A 21193-nucleotide genomic window follows, 5' to 3' on the forward strand; every position below is an offset into this window, starting at 1 on the left:
GCTGTGATCCGACGGCTCGTCACCTGACCCACCAAACACAACGATACTTGAACCAGAGCACTTGAACTAAACGTAGTAAATATAAATAGCTACCAAGGCTCCAAATAGCAACACACTTACACCGTAGCATAATGAGGGTATCTACATGTAAAGCGAAGCATTCAGAACTCTACAGGCAGTTTATTAAAAAGAACGTCAACGGGTCAACGTCAACGATAAGTAAGTCAGGCTAACGTAAACGTTAGCTATTTGCTGTTGTCATGCTAGTGCTATATGCTTTAGGCTACGTGATGGCCATTTATCACACTAATTTTAGGTACTACTTTTACGAGGTCTGTAGTTCTGTCAAAATGTATCTTATCGTTGAACAGACTACAGTTTTATCTTCCTTAGACTTCGTAGATGTAGTTACTACAATTTGGAAGCGAATTTCGAAGTGTAAATATGGTTTTAGTGTGTAAACAGACCAACCGCGATTTTGCAATGAAGTTAATGGAGCCTTTTATGTAGGGCTACTAGGCTACTTTCACGAAGTCTGTAGTTCTGTCAAAATGTATCTTATCTATGAACAGGCTACATGATTATCTTCCTTAGACTTCGTAGATGTAGTTACTACAATTTGGAAGCGAATTTCGAAGTGTAAATATGGTTTTAGTGTGTAAACAGACCAACCGCGATTTTGCAATGAAGTTAATTGAGCCTTTTATGTAGGGCTACTAGGCTACTTTCACGAAGTCTGTAGTTCTGTCAAAATGTATCTTAACCATGTAGTATGTTCATAGATATCTTCCTTAGACTTCGTAGATGTAGTTACTACAATTTGGAAGCGAATTTCGAAGTGCAAATATGGTTTAAATGTGTAAACAAGACGCCTGATGTTTAATGTTAATGAATGGGCACAGTATTATTGTGTACAGTAATGGGCTATCAGTAGTATGTAAACAGTTCATGTGTTATGTGATTTACATAAACTAGTAAACAACTGAAATGTTAAAAGCTGGTATTGTGTTTCCTGAATTCTTACATTCAGGCATTCAAATGAAATGTAATTAAATAGCATATCAATCATGCAACAATGCAAAAACAATGAAACTAGTGTAGGCCTAATTATATTTTACATTAGTAAAGCAGTACTCTGATGTGCATGCTTTCACAAACTTTTGTGAACAATCTTAGCACTTTAAACATTGACTGTTTTGAAGTGCATGTATAGCAATATAGTATAAAAAAAATAATAATTGTGATGATATTACAATTTGATGGGGGGTGGGAGGAGGGGGTGGGTTCATGTAGGTGGGCCCTTTGACCCCAAAGTATGCCTTGACTGGGCCTCAGGTCAAAGAAGTTTGAGAAAGGCTGATGTAGACGACAAAGCAGCAAGGAGGCGTCGTGTGATCATTTAAACAAGTTTTATGACAAGGTCGATGAGGGTGGGAAAAATCGCACATTTCTGTGCAAACTTTGCCCGCACTTCAGTCACATTGTCTTTTAAGAAAATGCAGTCCATTTTTCGGTTTCAGCAGTCAACAACCTCAGAACTGACCCTTCAGGCCTCTCAGGAGGCACTGCCCTCTAACCTAGCGACCACCTGAGCAACCAGCATGATTGCCCTAGCAACCAGCATAGCAACCACGTTATTTATGCGTTTTAGCTTATTGGATGTTGCGTTGATGCAGATAACTTTTGATCCGTGTGCCCGATTTTCATAAATGAGGTACCGTTGGAATCCTTGGATGAGGCCGAGTTCCGTGCCCCAGATCAAACCCACTCTTGCAGTTCCTCGGAACCGCAATTCTAGTTATTATATCTTCCTATTCACCCACTTTTTGGCCGAACTACTGCTCCTAGACCGTTTGAGCTATCGACGCGGTTCGAACTCCAAAAATTCAGGCCCGAACCGGTGTAACTTGCTTGTTGCTTTCGTGTCGCTGGCCCTTGTCGTTTTCGCGGTATTCCCGTTTTTCGGCGTTTTTGGGCCCCATTGAAATGAATGGCGGAATGCTGGGGCTTTATGACATCACAGAACCTCATTACTTGCACCTGGTAGAGCTCTGCTGCTAGAGTTGATTACTTGCACCTGGCAGAGTTCTAAGCCATCTGGCAATGTCTAATGGGCTGGGCTGGGCTGTCTGTGTATATGAAGGTGTGTGCATGTAACTTTTGACCAGTATGTCCGATTTTCATGAATGAGGTACCGTTGGAATCCTTGAATGAAGCCCAGTTCAATGCCTTGCCAGCACTAAGTGTAAAGGTAATGTAAAAATATAGCCGCAAGCGGCAATGGCGGGCCCGAGCACCTCCGGTCAGCAACCTGTGACATTTCGGAATCCAACAAAGCACCGACGCGGTGCGTGTGTGAAATGTACATATTTGATGCGTGTGCTATTTGCTTTTGTATTTAATTTTCTGGAACATATACTTGCTTGGCCAGGTGGGGGCGCAACGCAAGGCAGGCCCATTGGGTGTCATCATAATCATAATATATATTAACCTGAGAAATGTCAGACTATTCATTTTAAGCAAAGAACATTTCTGATGCACTTTTTGGTTGGCCAGATGGTGGCGCTATGTTAGGCATGAAAATTACATTTGCTTAACTGTGATTATCATCACAATAAAAATATTCAAAATGTTTGTAAATTTTAAGATCGATCACTTAAGGCATTGTCCATTTCTGGCACATTTCCTGCTTGACCTGGTGGTGGCGCTATGCCAGGCAGGCCCATAGGGTCTCTGGATATCATCATAATCATAATATCTATTAACCTGAGAAGTTTCAGACCATTCATTCAAAGCATAAAGCATTTATGGCATATTTCCTGTTTGGCCAGATGGTGGCGCTATGCTAGGCATGTGAATTATATATGTGAATATCATCACAATAATGATATCCAATATTTTATAAAGTTTCAGATCAATCACTTAAGGCATTGTCCATTTTCTGGCACATTTCCTGCTTGACCAGGTGGTGGCGCTATGCCAAGCAGGCCCATTGGGTGTCAGAATATCATCATAATCATAATATCTATTAACCTGAGAAGTTTCAGACCATTCATTCAATGCACTGTGACTTTATGACACATTTCCTGTTTATAGGGTGAGATATTAAAATCATGACATATTGCAACATATCAAAAATCCGTTCGCAATTTAACATCAGCAACATCTTGGCATCATATTTGCCAAATTTCATATGAATCTGACAAATTGTCTAGGAGGAGTATGTTAAAATTGACCATGTGACATCAGTGTAATTGCCATTCTTTCTGTTGCCAGGTGGTGGCGCTATGCAAAATATGCATTATGGGCATGTGAATATCATCACTCCCATGGTATTCAAAGACCTGTGAAATGTAAAACATTTCAAGCCATACATGGTGAAATATGACACATTTATTGTTTATGTGGAAGGGTATTAAAATTAATAATTTCGCCATTGCGTCAAATTACAACATATAAAAAAAAAGCTTCACAATTTATAATCAGGAACATCTCAGCATCATGTATACCAACTTTGACATGAATCGGATCAACCGTCTAGGAGGAGTACGTTAAAATTGATCATGTCCACAACGCACAAAATCTCAATTACCTCACTTCCTGTGGGCGTGGCTAATGGCATGTTAATACAAAAGTTGATTGTTTTTGGGAGTTACATACACCCACCAAATTTGGTGTGTGTATCTAAAACTATATGCCAACCACAAGTCACAGTGACATAAGGGGGCGCTATGGAGTTCCTGGGCAACGCCCGGTGCCAAGGCTTTTCCCCTGTGTATTCACGGTACCTCTTGACGTGTGTGCCAAATTTCATGCGTTTTCAGCGTTGGGAAGCACCTCTTTTGGCATCACAATTCATCACATTTTAGTCTGCACAAAATCCCAAATACCTCACTTCCTGTTGGGCGTGGCTAATGCATTGTACATACAAAAGTTGTTCATCTTGGGGAGATACACACACCTACAAAATTTGGTGTGTCTAGCTGAAAGTATGTGCCAACCACTGGATCAATCACCTAAGGGGGCGCTACTGAGTCCCTGGGCCACGCCCGGGGCCAAGCTTTTATGCCTGTGTAGCCATTGTGATACCAGATGTGTGTGCCAAATTCCAAGACTTTTCATCCATACTAACCACCTCAAAAATAGCAAAAAGGTGAACAAATAATAATAATAATAATAAATATAGCCGCAAGCGGCAATGGCGGGCCCGAGCACCTGCGGGCCACAACCCGTGACATGTCGGAATCCAACAAAGCACCGACGTGGTGCGTTTGTAAAATGTACATATTTGATGCGTGTGCTATTTGTGTTTGTATTTTATTTTCTGCCACATGTACTTGCTTGGCCAGGTGGGGGCGAAATGCAAGGCAGGCCCATTGGGTGTCATCATAATCATAATATATATTAACCTGAGAAATTTCAGACCATTCATTTTAAGCAAAGAACATTTCTGATACAGTTTTTGGTTGGCCAGATGGTGGCGCTATGTTAGGCATGGAAATTACACATGTGAATATCATCACAATAATGATATCCAAATTTTTTGTAAACAGATCAATCACTTAAGGCATTGTCCATTTTCTGGCACATTTCCTGCTTGACCAGGTGGTGGCGCTATGCCAGGCAGGCTCATTGGGTGTCTGGATATCATAATTATAATATCTATTACCATGAGAAGTGTCAGACCATTTATTCAAAGCATAGAGCATTTCTGGCACATTTCCTGCTTGGCCAGATGGTGGCGCTATGCTAGGCCTGTGAATTACGAATGTGAATATCATCACAATAATGATGTCTGATATTTTATAAAGTTTCAGATCAATCACTTAAGGCATTGTCCATTTCTGGCACATTTCCTGCTTGGCCAGGTGGTGGCGCTATGTCAGGCAGGCCCATTGGGTGTCTGGATATCATCATAATCATGATATCTATTAACCTGAGAAGTTTCAGACCATTCATTCAATGCACTGTGATTTATGAAACATTTCCTGTTTATGTGGTGAGATATTAAAATCATATCAAATATATAAGTTATCAAAAATCCCTTCACAATTTAACATCAGCGACATCTTGGCATAATATTCGCCAAATTTCAAATGAATCTGACAAACCGTCTAGGAGGAGTATGTTCAAATTGATCATGTGAAATCAGTATAATTGTCATTCTTTCTGTTGCCAGGTGGTGGCGCTATGCCAAACATGCATTATGGGCATGTGAATATTATCATTAACATGGTCTTTAATGACCTGTGAAATTTAAAACATTTCAAGCCATGCATGGTGAATTATGACACATTTATTGTTCATGTGGAAGGGTATTAAAATTAATAATTTCGCCATTTCGTCAAATTACAACATATCAAAAAAAGGCTTCACAATTTATAATCAGGAACATCTCAACGTCATGTATACCAACTTTGACATGAATCGGATCAACCGTCTAGGAGGAGTATGTTAAAATTGATCATGTCCACAACGCACAAAATCTCAATTACCTCACTTCCTGTGGGCGTGGCTAATGACATGTTAATACAAAAGTTGTTTGGTTTTGGGAGTTACATACACCCACCAAATTTGGTGTGTTTATTTAAAACTATATGCCAACCACAAGTCACAGTGACATAAGGGGGCGCTATGGAGTTCCTGGCCAACGCCCGGTGCCAAGCTTTTATCCCTGTCTATTCACTGTATCACTTGATGTGTGTGCCAAATTTCATGCGTTTTCACCCATGAGAAGCACCTCTTTTGGGATCACAATTCAGCACATATTTCATCACATTAGTCTGCACAAAATCCCAAATATCTCACTTCCTGTTGGGCGTGGCTAATGCATTGTACATAGGAAAGTTGTTCATCTTGGAGAGATACAGACACCTACCAAATTTGGTGTGTGTAGCTGAAATTATATGCAAACCACGGGATCAGTCACCTAAGGAGGCGTAAGGGGGCGCTAGCGAGTCCCTGGGCCATGCCCGGGGCCAAGCTTTTGTACCTAGCTGCTTTGTGTGACACCTGATGTGTGTGTCAAATTTCAAGACTTTTCGTTTATGTTAACCACCTCAAAATATATGCCAACCACGAGATCAGTCACCTAAGGGGGCGCTAGGGAGACCCTGGGCCACGCCCCGGAGTCAAACTCTTGTACATAACTGCGATACGTGACACTTGACGTGTGTGCCACATTTCAAGAGTTTTCGACAATGTTAACCACTTCAAAAACAGGAAAGCAAAAAAGTAGAATAATGAATAATAATAATAATAATAATCCTTACAAAAACAATAGGGCCTTGCGCCCTTCGGTGCTCGGGCCCTAAAAAGATGAGACAGCGTAATGTAGGTAATGTAAAAAAAGATGAGACAGCGCGAAGCGCTGTCTCCTCTTTTTTTTAAAGCCAAACCATGTTCATATAGGTCATTAAAAAAATAAATAAATAAAGTATTTCACCAATCCATTCAGCCCAGTCCTATACCCAGCTAGCTCCATTTGAACTTAGTCATGTGTACAGTTGTATAGATTATTACATTGAGAAACACACTTTCATACAGATATCATGCATATCCACGCAGCATTACTAATCAAGTTACTCATCGTTGCCCAGCAAGAAGTCCACAATCAATTCAATTGTCTTGCCACGATCTGTGGAGCTTACAGACAACGTTATATTACTATAGGTTCTGTATGCTATTTAAAGCCGACCTAACGCTGAGTCCCTTCTAGACGGTGTGCTGCAATGCATTCTGGGTGCTGTGCTGTGATTCGACGGCTCGTCACCTGACCCACCAAACAACAACTCTCTGGGATGTGGCAAATATCGCGTAAAAACCTTGTTGCCGGAACAACAGGGAAAAGGCAACAGGATAGCAGCACGAAAGATACACAGGATACACACGGAATTTTGATGGACGTCCTTATCAGTCTATGGTCTAACTTATAAACGTGTCGGGTCAACGTCAACGATAAGTAAGTTAGGCTAACGTAAACGTTAGCTATTTGCTGTTGTCATATGCTAGTGCTATATGCTTTAGGCTACGTGATGGCCATTTATCACACTAATTTTAGGTACTACTTTTACGAGGTCTGTAGTTCTGTCAAAATGTATCTTATCGTTGAACAGACTACATGATTATCTTCCTTAGACTTCGTAGATGTAGTTACTACAATTTGGAAGCGAATTTCGAAGTGTAAATATGGTTTTAGTGTGTAAACAGACCAACCGCGATTTTGCAATGAAGTGAATATGGAGCCTTTTATGTAGGACTACTAGGCTACTTTCACGAAGTCTGTAGTTCTGTCAAAATTGATCTTATCTATGAACAGACTACATGGTTATCTTCTTTAGACTTTGTAGATGTAGTTATTACAGTTTGGAAGCGAAATTCGAAGTGCAAATATGGTTTAACCCTTAGAACCCTAAGCTGTTTTTAGGACATTTTCACTACCTTTATTCATAAGGATTTATTCTGGTCATTGTAAGTGCCACACACACATATTATATATTGTTTTTTTCAGGAGAGTCGAGGCTATTCAGATCTGCCATCATTTCATGTATTAATACTAGCATTAATTTTATTTTGATTTTTAAAGAATTAAAATATAAAAATTGTATTATAAAAATTCTTATATTTCGACATGTATCTCACCACAGCAAGCTCACAGCTCTACATGCATTTCATGTGTGTGTAGGGCAGACTGTCCTGAATCGGGCAATATAATTGCCATGTTGGAGGCATACTCTGGGGCTGAGCAATTTGCAGAAATATTTGCTGTGTGATTTACGGAAATAAATGCCATTTTTTATTTAGTGATGAAAAATGACCTTTCTGCGCTCCATATCTGTGACACGAACTGATCTGACCTGACTTGACCCGAGGTTGCGTGTTAGCCTGCATGCCTGTGTGTATGCAGTCATAATAATTCTCAACTCTTTACTGCATTGCCATGAACAAAGTAAAGGCAAAAAAGGTGTTTATTTGTTGAACAAATTGGGATGCAATGTGAGCCTTGAATTGGATGCCATGCAGGAATTTGCTAGGATCTCAAAACCGGAATATGAACATGCTTTGCCATAGAGAAACACATGATAGCATTGGATTATAAATATGCTTTGCCACAAGACAAAAACGTGGGGTAAGTCCAGCTATATGAAGTTATTTTTTTGCTGTCACTTCGTCTGTTTTATAACCCAGAAGGATGTACTTGGTATCAAATGATAGCTCTGAGTCTCCTCTTTCATCTGACATGCGTGGCATATCTATGCGATCACGGGTCCGCGAGTAATTCAAACGAGAGTAATGAGTGTGCAGCATTGGTTTGTGTACATGACGTTATTATTTTGCAGTCACTTCGTCTGGTTTTATAAGCCAGAAAGATCGATAAACATGGTACCAATGGATAGCCCTGTGCCCCCTCTTTCATCTGATATGCTTGCCATATCGATGCGATCACGGGTTCGCGAGTAATTCAAACTAGAGTAATGTGTGTGCAGGTGAACGCAGAGAAGTATAGACTGTAAATATGATGCAATTTGATTTAATTTCATGATTTTTTTTAATTTTCATACTTGATCGTAGAGACAAGTGTGTAGTCTCGTTGGAAAGCCCCACTTCTGCTCTGTCGTGCAATAAAGGTTTCATCTCGCTGCGATGAACCGTTCTGGAGCAATGTAACAGAGAAGAAAGGGTGTGTTTTTTGACGCACTTTGCGTCAATCGGGTTCTAAGGGTTAAATGTGTAAACAAGACGCCTGATGTTTAATATATGTTAATGAATGGGCACAGTATTATTGTGTACAGTAATGGGCTATCAGTAGTATGTAAACAGTTCATGTGTTATGTGATTTACATAAACTAACAACAGAAATGTTAAAAGCTGGTATTGTGTTTCCTGAATTCTTACATTCAGGCATTCAAATGAAATGTAATTAAATAGCATATCAATCATGCAACAATGCAAAAACAATGAAACTAGTGTAGGCCTAATTATATTTTACATTAGTAAAGCAGTACTCTGATGTGCATGCTTTCACAAACTTTTGTAAACAATCTTAGCACTTTAAACATTGACTGTTTTGAAGTGCATGTAGGCAATATAGTATAAAAATAATAATTGTGATATCATTACAATTTGATAGGGGTTGGGAGGAGGGGGTGGGTTCATGTAGGTGGGCCCTATGACCCCAAAGTATGCCTTGACTGGGCCTCAGGTCAAAGAAGTTTGAGAAATGCTGATGTAGACAACAAAGCAGCAAGGAGGCGTCGTGTGATCATTTAAACAAGTTTTATGACGAGGTCGATGAGGGTGGGAAAAATCGTACATTTCTGTGCAAACTTTGCCCGCACTTCAGTCACATTGTCTTTTAAGAAAATGCAGTCCTTTTTTCGGTTCCAGCAGCCAACAACCTCAGAACTGACCCTTCAGGCCTCTCAGGAGGCACTGCCCTCTAACCTAGCGACCACCTGAGCAACCAGCATGATTGCCCTAGCAACCAGCATAGCAACCACGTTATTTATGCGTTTTAGCTTATTGGATGTTGCGTTGATGCAGATAACTTTTGATCCGTGTGCCCGATTTTCATAAATGAGGTACCGTTGGAATCCTTGGATGAGGCCGAGTTCCGTGCCCCAGATCAAACCCACTCTTGCAGTTCCTCGGAACCGCAATTCTAGTTATTTATTATTCCTGTTCACCCACTTTTTGGCCGAACTACTGCTCCTAGACCGTTTGAGCTATCGACGCGGTTCGAACTCAGGCCCGAACCGGTGTAACTTGCTTGTTGATTTCGTGTCGCTGGCCCTTGTCGTTTTCGCGGTATTCCCGTTTTTCTGCGTTTTTTGGGCCCATTGAAATGAATGGCGGAATGTTCAGAATTCAAATTTCGATTGTGACATCACAGCTCTAATTGCTTAAGCTTGCACCTGGAAGAGTTCTAAGCCACCTGGCAGAGCTATAATGGGCTGGGCTGGGCTGTCTGTGTATATGAAGGTGTGTGCATGTAACTTTTGACCCGTATGTCCGATTTTCATAAATGAGGTACCGTTGGAGTCCTTGGATAAGGCCGAGTTCCATGCCCCTGATCAAACCCACTCTTGCAGTTCCTCGGAACCGCAATTCTAGTTATATCTTCTTTTTCACCCACTTTTTGGCCGAACTACTGCTCCTAGACCGTTTGAGCTATCGACGCGGTTCGAACTCCAAAAATTCAGGCCCGAACCGGTATAACTTGCTTGTTACTTTCGTGTCGCTGGCCCTTGTCGTTTTCGCGGTATTCCCGTTTTTCGGCCCCATTGAAATGAATGGCGGAATGTTCAAGGATTCTAATTCCGATTGTGACATCACAGCTCTGATTGTTTAAGCTTGCACCTGGAAGAGTTCTAAGCCACCTGGCAATGTCTAATGGGCTGGGCTGGGCTGTCTGTGTATAATGAAGGTGTGTGCATGTAACTTTTGACCCGTATGCCCGATTTTCATAAATGAGGTACCGTTGGAATCCTTGGATGAAGCCCAGTTCAATGCCTTGCCAGCACTAAGTGTAAAGGTAATGTAAAAAAAGATGAGACAGCGCGAAGCCAAACCATGTTGATACAGGTCATTAAAAAAAAATATATATATATATATATTTTCAAAATCCATTCAGCCCAGTTCAATGCCTTGACAGCACCAGTTGTAAAGGTCATGTAAAAAAAAGATGAGACCGCGCAAAGCGCTGTCTCATCTTTTTTTTAAAGCCAAACCATGTTCATATAGGTCATTAAAAAAAAATAAAATAAAGTATTTTCCCAATCCATTCAGCCCAGTCCTTTGCATAGCAAGCTCCACTCAAACCTAGTCATGTATACAGTTGTATAGATTATTACATTGAGAAACACACTTTCATACATATATTATGCACATCCACGCATCACTACTATTCAAGTTAAGTTACTCATCACCGGCAAGAAGTCCACAATCAATTCAATTGTCTTGCCACGATCTGTGGAGATTACAGACAAAGTTAAATTACTACAGGTTCTGTATGCTATTTAAAGCCGACCTAACGATGAGTCCCTTCATGACTAGGGTTGGGTATCGTTTCAATTTGAACGATTCCGATTCCAATTCCGATTTCTTATTTCGATTCCGGTTCCTAACGATTCTCGATTCCGATTTTCGCAGGGTCAGGCAGGGTCAAAAAAAGTTTAGGATATTTTAAATGAGCTAGCTAACCAACGGTCTTTCTCAGGGTATCTGCACATTTTCCAAGTGCAAATTTAAAGACTTTTAAAGACCTTTTCAAGACATCTAAATGAAAATTAAGACTATACCACGGCAAAAAGATATATAAGACTGTTTAATGCAATAGTTTTTTTTTCCTACTAATTTTAACCCCCACCCCATTTTGGATGTCTACAGAAGTTACCAAAAATATTTTGGCGAAAGAAAATAATTGTGTGTGAATTACCTTCACAGCTATAAATGCCCAATTTTAGGGTCTGGACTGCTTGCTTTTGAAGCTGGCTGTACTGTACATATTTGGTTTTGCTTACTGCTGAGGCTGTTCTTCACCTGTGTCTGTAGTAGCCTAGGGCTACTTGCCAAAGACATGTGCACTGGACTGGATTCCCTTAAATATTTTTTTCAAAGTTAACTAAGCTATTTACATATTTTAATAAGCCTACTTTATATAATTTACTATGTGCATCTATTGTCCATATGCAGCACAGCAAATTAAAGTTAATCCACTACTTTACATTTTGCATACCAGTTGTATCTAAACCAACCAAAGCTTGACTGAAACATTGTAAAACCATTGACTTGTTTTAAATTAATTAAGAGACAGGTCCTCTTCTCATGATCCTGCTGAAAACTGCTGGTTTCATCTCAAGCACGCACGTTATGAACGCACGTATTTTTATGTAGCAGTCGCCGACATTCAAAGCATATGCGGTTATATTTCACAACTTTTGCTAAGTAGGCCTAGCCTACTGGGAAACGCTGGCAAGCAAGCTGCTGGCAGATATTACAGGTAGGCTATTATAACTTAAGACAGATATTTTCTTCCCTAGGCTAGGCCAGCAACACACGCTGGAAAGATGCAAACAGATCAACTTAACATACCGGTATACAGTATTTCCTCCTGATTGCGAAGAACTGCACATAATTTCACCAGCAGTCTTCGCGTCCATAGTTTGTGAAACGATGCTGCGTCCGAGCAAAGACTTTAGATGCCAAGCGCAACTCCAAAAAGGAGAACAAATAAACGTCCGGCTTGAGGCTGCGCCGGACGCCGGACAGGGCTTTTAAAATCCATATGTCCGGCCTAAATTCAAACATATGGCCAACCTATCGCTAACTGGCTTACCAACTCTTTCTCCCGCTCATTCTACCGTAGGCTCCCTCATTCCACGTAGGCTACCCTGTCTATCTCTCAGGCCTCAGCTACACCACGAAAACGCCAGGCATATTATTTTGTACATAGGCCTACTGTATTATTACCGTTTTCACACCTTTAACCAAACCCGTGAAAAACATCTTCACTCTGCAACCACTACACTTCCTCCCGTAGCCTAATAGCCTATCACGTATACAATTGCGTTTTAAATACACGAAACTGGATGGAGACATCACTCGCTCTCTTGCACTCGCTGGCGGTCCCATACGCACATTTAATACCTCTCTTTCGAAAATTCAGTTGTAGCCTATTTAAGACTTTTTAAGGATCCTCGGGAACCCTGCTTTCTGAATGAAATAGTCTGACCTTCTCCATGAATTTTAATTCTATTAACTATGCGCTTCTTCGTTGGTGTTCAGACGTTTCTTCTTCCTGTCGGCAGACTGGGAATCGAAAGTAGGAATCGAAATTTAAACTTTTGAACGATTCCGGGAAAATCGCAAAGATAGTCCCGGTTCCAACCAATGCTCGATATTCGATACCCAAGCCTATTCATGACGGTGTGTTGCAATGCATTCTGGGTGCTGTGCTGTGATTCGACGGCTCGTCACCTGACCCACCAAACAACGATGTAAAAATAAATAGCTACCAAGGCTCCAAATAGCAACACACTACACCGTAGCATAATGAGGGTATCTACATGTAAACCGAAGCATTCAGAACTGTGTAAGTCTACAGGCAGTTTATTAAAAAGAAAAACAGTACCGTTCACGTCGGTTCACGTCTCGTTCACACAGACGGGCGCCATCTTGAGACAACACAACTCTCTGGGATGTGGCGTAATCTCGCGTGAAACCTTGATGCCAGAACAGCAGGAAGAGGTAACAGGATAGCAGCACGAAAGATACACAGGATGCACACGGAATCGAAGAACGAACCCTTTTAGTTTGATGGACGTCCTTATCAGTCTATGGTCTAACTTATGAACGTGTCGGGTCAACGTCAACGATAAGTAAGTTAGGCTAACGTAAACGTTAGCTATTTGCTGTTGTCATATGCCGTGTATATATCTATGGTCATATGCTATATGCTTTACGTGATGGCCATTTATCACACTCATTTTAGGTACTACTTTTACGAGGTCTGTAGTTCTGTCAAAATGTATCTTATCTATGAACAGACTACATGGTTATCTTCCTTAGACTTCGTAGATGTAGTTACTAGAATTTGGAAGCGAATTTCGAAGTGAATATATATGGTTTTAATGTGTAAACAGACCAACCGCGATTTTGCAATGAAGTGAATGGAGTCTTTTTAGGTAGGGCTACTAGGCTACTTTCACGAAGTCTGTAGTTCTGTCAAAATTTATCTTATCTATGAACAGACTACATGGTTATCTTCCTTAGACTTCGTAGATGTAGTTACTACAATTTGGAAGCGAAATTCGAAGTGCAAATATGGTTTAAATGTGTAAACAAGACGCCTGATGTTTAATATATGTTAATGAATGGGCACAGTATTATTGTGTACAGTAATGGGCTATCAGTAGTATTTAAACAGTTCATGTGTTATGTAATTTACATAAACTAGTAAACAACAGAAATGTTAAAAGCTGGTATTGTGTTTCCTGAATTCTTACATTTAGGCATTCAAATGAAATGTAATTAAATAGCATATCAATCATGCAACAATGCAAAAACAATGAAACTAGTGTAGGCCTAATTATATTTTACATTAGTAAAGCAGTACTCTGATGTGCATGCTTTCACAAACTTTTGTGAACAATCTTAGCACTTTAAACATTGACTGTTTTGAAGTGCATGTAGGCAATATAGTATAAAAATAATAACAATTGTGATATCGTTACAATTTGATGGGGGGGTGGGAGGAGGGGTGGGTTCATGTAGGTGGGCCCTATGACCCCAAAGTATGCCTTGACTGGGCCTCAGGTCAAAGAAGTTTGAGAAAGGCTGATGTAGACAACAAAGCAGCAAGGAGGCGTCGTGTGATCATTTAAACAAGTTTTATGACAAGGTCGATGAGGGTGGGAAAAATCGTACATTTCTGTGCAAACTTTGCCCGCACTTCAGTCACATTCAGTCACATTGTCTTTTAAGAAAATGCAGTCCATTTTTCGGTTCCAGCAGCCAACAACCTCAGAACTGACCCTTCAGGCCTCTCAGGAGGCCTGGCCTTCTAACCTAACGACCACCATAGCAACCAGCATGATTGCCCTAGCAACCAGCATAGCAACCACTATATTTATTCGTTTTAGCTTATTGGATGTTGCGTTAATGCAGATAACTTTTGATCCGTGTGCCCGATTTTCATAAATGAGGTACCGTTGGAATCCTTGGATGAGGCCGAGTTCCGTGCCCCTGATCAAACCCACTCTTGCAGTTCCTCGGAACCGCAATTCTAGTTGCACTTGTTTACTTGCTGCTAGAGGAGCAATGCTCATGACTGTTGAGTCTGGTGTCTCACCGCTGGTCTCCCGTCTGGTGTGAGTGCTCACCGCTGCTCTTGTGTCTCTGCAGGCTCAGTCTGAGTTTGTCCACACCACCACTCCGGCCCTCACAGAAGGGACCTACCAGCCAGCAGCCTCCGGCGCTGGCCTGGGGACACCTGGATCAAGTGAGTCCCACAAACCACACATTTCTCTCTTCCATAAAATGCAATAGGCAGGATAGTGGTGCTGAATATTTTGGACCAGATTTTAATTGGGATATCATTTTCTGAAAATGTATTTTTATACATAAAATGTTCTTTGTGTGTCGTGTCTCTTTCTTTCCCTCTGTCTCTCTCTCTCCCTTCTTCCCTTTCTCCTTTCTCTCTCTCTCTCTCTCTCCACCTCTCTCTTTCTCTCTCTCTCTCTCTCTCTCTCTCTCTCTCTCTCTCTCTCTTCTCTTGATGGGATGCCCTCTGAGTCTTAAGGCTTTTGTTTCTCTGTGTGCCAGTGGCTGGGGTCACCATGGAGATTCTGTCCTGGCAGCAGGGATGGAGAGTGGGGGGGGGGGGGGGGTTGGCCTGCTACCCAGCAGTGATGTCAGGTTGTTTCCTCTGCGTCTTTCAGCCTAACAGCTTCTTTCTGCCACAGTCATTCTGTCATTGAGTCTTTTCCATTGCTGGGCTCTGAACTCTCTCTCTCTCTCTCTCTCTCCCTCCCTCCCTCTCTCTCTCTCTCTCTCTCTCTCCTCCCCCTCCCTCCCTCCCTCTCTTCATCTCTCATTCTCGCTCTGTTCCTCTTTCCTTCCCCTCCCCCTGCTCTGCATTTTTTGCATTTCCTTCCATCATTATGCCTCATTGCTACTCACTCCACCCCCCATCCCTCGTTCTCTCTCTCTCTCTCCCTTCCCCCCTCTCTGTCCCTTGTTCTCTCTCTCTTTCTCTCCCTTCCCCGTCTTCTCTCTCGCTAGTTCTCCCTGTAACATTCCACAGCACATCTCTGTGCTGCATCTACCTTCTCTCTGCCATCTTGCTTTCTCTTTCATCCTCACTGCTGTGTGTGTTTTTTCTCTCCTCTGTCTCTCTCCACTCTTCCTCTGGCCCCTTTCACCCCCTCCTCCTCCCCCTCTTCCTCCTCCTCCTCCTCCTCCTCCCCCTCTTCCTCCTCCTCCTCCCCCTCCCCTCTTTCTCCTCCTCCCCCTCCTCTGCATCCCTCCCCCTCTTCCTCCTCCTCCTCCTCCTCCCCCTCTTCCTCCTCCTCCCCCTCCTCCTCCCCCTCTTCCTCCCCCTCCTCCTCTTCCTCCTCCCCTCCTCCTCTTCCTCCTCCCCCTCCTCCACCTCCTCCTCCTCTTCCTCCACCTCCTCTGCATCCCTCCCCCTCAGTCTCTCTGACTCACTCTCTCTTTCTGAACGCCCCTTTGGTTTCCTGTTGGACGCCTTGTCCTCGCTGCTAAGTGAGCAGTGCTGCAGTGGACCCTCTCGGTGTACATGGGCACGGCCACTCACTAGTACATGGGCACGGCCACTCACTAGTACATGGGCACGGCGGCCACTCACTAGTACATGGGCACGGCCACTCACTATGGGCACCACCACTCACTATGGGCACCACCACTCACTAGTACATGGTTGTGCATAGAATGGATGATATTTTATGTTCTTAAAATGGCTTCAGGCTTGGTGCTAAAGGTTGCTAAATCAGAAAAAATAAAGCTTAAAGGAACACTGCAACTTTTTGAAAAATGTGCATATTTACTGTCTACCCCTGAGTTAGATAAGAATACACTACTACAACCCACTTCCAGTGAATTGTGCTAAGCTAGGATAACAGTGTCAGGCTAACCCTAGCACACACAAAGAAGGGAAGGGGGTGTGCCTTTTGATTATAAAAACAATTTCCCAATCAATTGCTGTGTACCTTTCAGGTTTCTTTTTCAAATGAAATGTTAATTGTACATTAACCTGTCCTCCACCTTTTGATATTGTTGTGTTGATTGTTTTTTCTGGCCACAATCGCCTGGCCTAGCCTAACCCACATCATGGGTATTTGCATTATGTAACTAGAAAGTGCTTTTCAGTGTGACGATGGCTTCAAGAATGCATTATGGATATTGCAAAGTAGCACTTTCATAAACTGTGTAATTATGTTGGATATGTCCGCTGCTCTGCCGTGGTTGGTGTTTTTAGGGAATTCAACACTGTGCAGTTATGGAAGTATGTAAAGGCAATACAGTGCTGTCACCCTTCCCTGTAGTAAGCCAAGTGCTGTGCAGTGCTGTCACCCTTCCCTGTAGTAAGCCAAGTGCTGTGCGGTTAGGTGTGCTGTGCGGTGCGGCTAGGTGTGCTGTGCTGTGCGGTTAGGTGTGCTGTGCTGTGCGGTTAGCTGTGCTGTGCGGTTAGCTGTGCTGTGCGGTTAGGTGTGCTGTGCTGTGCGGTTAGCTGTGCTGTGCTGTGCGGTTAGGTGTGCTGTGCGGTTAGGTGTGCTGTGCTGTGCGGTTAGGTGTGCTGTGCGGTTAGGTGTGCTGTGCTGTGCGGTTAGGTGTGCGGTTAGGTGTGCTGTGCTGTGCTGTGCTGTGCTGTGCGGTTAGGTATGCTGTGCTGTGCGGTTAGGTGTGCGGTTAGGTGTGCTGTGCTGTGAGGTGTGCTGTGCTGTGCGGTTAGGTGTGCTGTGCTGTGAGGTGTGCTGTGCGGTTAGGTGTGCGGTTAGCTGTGCTGTGCGGTTAGGTGTGCTGTGCGGTTAGGTGTGCTGTGCTGTGCGGTTAGGTGTGCTGTGTTGTGCGGTTAGGTGTGCTGTGCGGTTAGGTGTGCGGTTAGCTGTGCTGTGCGGTTAGGTGTGCTGTGCGGTTAGGTGTGCTGTGCTGTGCGGTTAGGTGTGCTGTGCGGTTAGGTGTGCTGTTCGGTTAGCTGTGCTGTGCGGTTAGGTGTGCTGTGCGGTTAGGTGTGCTGTGCGGTTAGGTGTGCTGTGCTGTGCGGTTAGGTGTGCTGTGCTGTGCTGTTAGGTGTGCTGTGCGGTTAGGTGTGCGGTTAGGTGTGCTGTGCTGTGCTGTAAGGTGTGCTGTGCTGTGCGGTTAGGTGTGCTGTGCTGTGCGGTTAGCTGTGCTGTGCTGTGCGGTTAGCTGTGCTGTGCGGTTAGGTGTGCTGTGCTGTGCGGTTAGGTGTGCTGTGCGGTTAGGTGTGCTGTGCTGTGCGGTTAGGTGTGCTGTGCTGTGCAGTTAGGTGTGCTGTGCTGTGCGGTTAGGTGTGCTGTGCTGTGCTGTGCGGTTAGGTGTGCTGTGCTGTGCGGTTAGCTGTGCTGTGCAGGTAAATGAGTCTCTATGGGGGCTGTGGAGGGATGCCTGATTGGGATCGGCCGAGTTACGATGCCAGCCGCCCACTCCTGGGGAAGCACAAACCGTCCCATGTGCTTTATGTTCTACTCATGCAAATACACCTCTATATGGCCGCCGGTCTGAGGGGCCACGCAAGGGGTGTGTGTGTGTGTGTGTGTGTGTGTGTGTGTGTGTGTGTGTGTGTGTCTTGGGCCGTTTTGTTCTGAGAAACCACCCTGGTCACTGAGTGAGAGCTGGGCATTTAAACCACCCTGGTCACTGAGTGAGAGCTGGGCACTTAAACCACCCTGGTCACTGAGTGAGAGCTAGGCATTTAAACCACCCTGGGCATTTAAACCACAGGCTGATTGATCTTTAGGAGGATGTCGATGCAATGCTGCCATTACTCTGCTGCCATTACTCATTACTCTGCTGCCATTACTCATTACTCTGCTGCCATTACTCTGCTGCCATTACTCATTACTCTGCTGCCATTACTCTACTGCCATTACTCTGCTGCCATTACTCATTACCCTGCTGCCATTACTCATTACTCTGCTGCCATTACTCTGCTCTGCTGCCATTACTCATTACTCTGCCGCCATTACCCATTACTCTGCTGCCATTACTCTGCTGCCATTACTCATTACTCTGCTGCCATTACTCTACTGCCATTACTCATTACTCATTACTCTGCTGCCATTACTCTACTGTCATTACTCTGCTGCCATTACTCTACTGCCATTACTCATTACTCTGCTGCCATTACTCATTACTCTGCTGCCATTACTCTACTGCCATTACTCATTACTCTGCTGCCATTACTCATTACTCTGCTGCCATTACTCATTACTCTGCTGCCATTACTCTACTGCCATTACTCATTACTCTGCTGCCATTACTCTGCTGCCATTACCCATTACTCTGCTGCCATTACTCTGCTGCCATTACTCATTACTCTACTGCCATTACTCTGCTCATTACTCTGCTGCCATTACTCATTACTCTGCTGCCACTACTCATTACTCTGCTGCCATTACTCATTACTCTGCTGCCATTACTCTGCTCATTACTCTGCTGCCATTACTCATTACTCTGCTGCCACTACTCATTACTCTGCTGCCACTACTCATTACTCTACTGCCATTACTCATTACTCTGCTGCCATTACTCTGCTGCCATTACCCATTACTCTGCTGCCATTACTCTACTGCCATTACTCATTACTCTGCTGCCATTACTCATTACTCTGCTGCCATTACTCTGATGCCATTACTCATTACTCTACTGCCATTACTCTGCTGCCATTGCTCATTACTCTGCTGCCATTACTCATTACTCTGCTGCCATTACTCATTACTCTGCTGCCATTACTCATTACTCTGCTGCCATTACTCTGCTGCCATTACTCATTACTCTGCTGCCATTACTCTGCTGCCATTACTCTGCTTGATGACCTCTGGTAACCTCTCCCCTCCTGTGGAAAGCAAATGGCAGAGGCGTCTAATCTGCTGTATGATGTAAACCACCCATTCATGGGGATGTAAATTGATATAAGGCAAATGGGTGAACAACTTCAAACTATATGCCTGTCTGTTTTGCTCCAACAACATTTTGTTCTTATCCTGTAACAATGACAAATAAAAACTGAACTCCTGTTGTGTCAGGCCTCTAACCTGGCCTGCAGAAACGGGGGGACACATGTTTGATTTTGTGATATTTAGTAGCCCACTTTTCTCCTTGTCTTGTCTCAGGCCTCTACTCTGATGTTTGATTTTGTGATATTTAGTAGCCCACTTTTCTCCTTGTCTTGTCTCAGGCCTCTACACTGATATTTAGTAGCCCACTTTTCTCCTTGTCTTGTCTCAGGCCTCTACTCTTATGTTTAGTAGCCCACTTTTCTCCTTGTCTTTTCTCCTTGTCTTGTCTCAGGCCTCTACTCTGATATTTAGTAGCCCACTTTTCTCCTTGTCTTGTCTCAGGCCTCTACTCTGATGTTTAGTAGCCCACTTTTCTCCTTGTCTTTTCTACTTGTCTTGTCTCAGGCCTCTACTCTGATATTTAGTAGCCCACTTTTCTCCTTGTCTTGTCTCAGGCCTCTACTCTGATGTTTGATTTTGTGATATTTAGTAGCCCACTTTTCTCCTTGTCTTGTCTCAGGCCTCTACTCTGATATTTAGTAGCCCACTTTTCTCCTTGTCTTGTCTCAGGCCTCTACTCTGATGTTTAGTAGCCCACTTTTCTCCTTGTCTTTTCTCCTTGTCTTGTCTCAGGCCTCTACTCTGATATGTCTCCTTGTCTTTTCTCCTTGTCTTGTCTCAGGCCTCTACCCCAACCTGCAGGAGCTGGGGGACTACATGGGCCTGAACCTCAACAGCGATGAGGTGCAGAAGAACCTGGCACTCGTGCCGCTGGCAGACAGCGTAAGTGTGTGGCCATCTGAGTCGCCTTTTTAATAGTGTGCGTGTGTGTGCATGAGGTGCCTTTTAATAGTGTGCGTGGGTGTGTGTGTGTGTGTGTGCATGAGTCGCCTTTTCATAGTGTGTGTGCGTGCGTGTGTGTGTGTGTGTGTGTGTGCGTGTGTGCGCGCGCGTTGGTGCGTGTGTGCATGAGTCGCCTTTTCATAGTGTGCGTTGGTGCCTGTGGGTGTGTGCGTGTGTGCCTGTGTGTGTGCGTGTGCCTGGGGGTGTGTGTGCGTGCCTGTGTGCGTGTGCGTTGGTGTGTGCGTGTGCCTGTGTGTGCGTGTGTGTGCGTGCCTGTGTGCGTGTGCGTTGGTGTGTGCGTGTGTGTGCGTGTGCGTGTGTGTGTGTGTGCGTGTGCCTGGGTCTGTGCTGGTGTGCGTGCGTGCCTGGGTGTGTGTGTGCGTGCCTGGGGGTGTGTGTGTGTGCGTTGGTGTGTGCGTGTGCCTGTGTGTGCGTGTGTGTGCGTGTGCCTGTGTGTGCGTGTGCCTGTGTGTGCGTTGGTGCCTGTGGGTGTGTGTGTGTGCGTTGGTGTGTGCGTGTGCCTGTGTCTGTGCGTTGGTGCCTGTGCTGGTGTGCGTGCGTGCCTGCGTGTGTGTGTGTGTGTGTGTGTG

At 43.7% G+C, this 21193-nt stretch overlaps 1 protein-coding gene across 1 annotated transcript in view; it reads left to right on the forward strand.

Annotated features, from left to right (window-relative positions):
* The window catches only part of sdcbp2 (syndecan binding protein (syntenin) 2), a 54016-nt gene that overhangs the window by 19436 nt on the left and 13387 nt on the right, over positions 1-21193 (forward strand). The window contains exons 3-4 of the mRNA XM_076275524.1: positions 14905-15001; positions 20443-20543. Of these exons, the coding sequence (XP_076131639.1) occupies positions 14905-15001; positions 20443-20543 (198 nt within the window). The remainder of the gene's footprint in view (positions 1-14904; positions 15002-20442; positions 20544-21193) is intronic.

This window comes from Alosa pseudoharengus, unplaced genomic scaffold, assembly GCF_046254945.1.
Source record: "Alosa pseudoharengus isolate Yale_2024_CS ecotype anadromous, Long Island Sound unplaced genomic scaffold, YU_APseudo_1.1 YU_APseudo_1.1_scf_9, whole genome shotgun sequence".
Lineage (NCBI taxonomy): Eukaryota > Metazoa > Chordata > Actinopteri > Clupeiformes > Clupeidae > Alosa > Alosa pseudoharengus.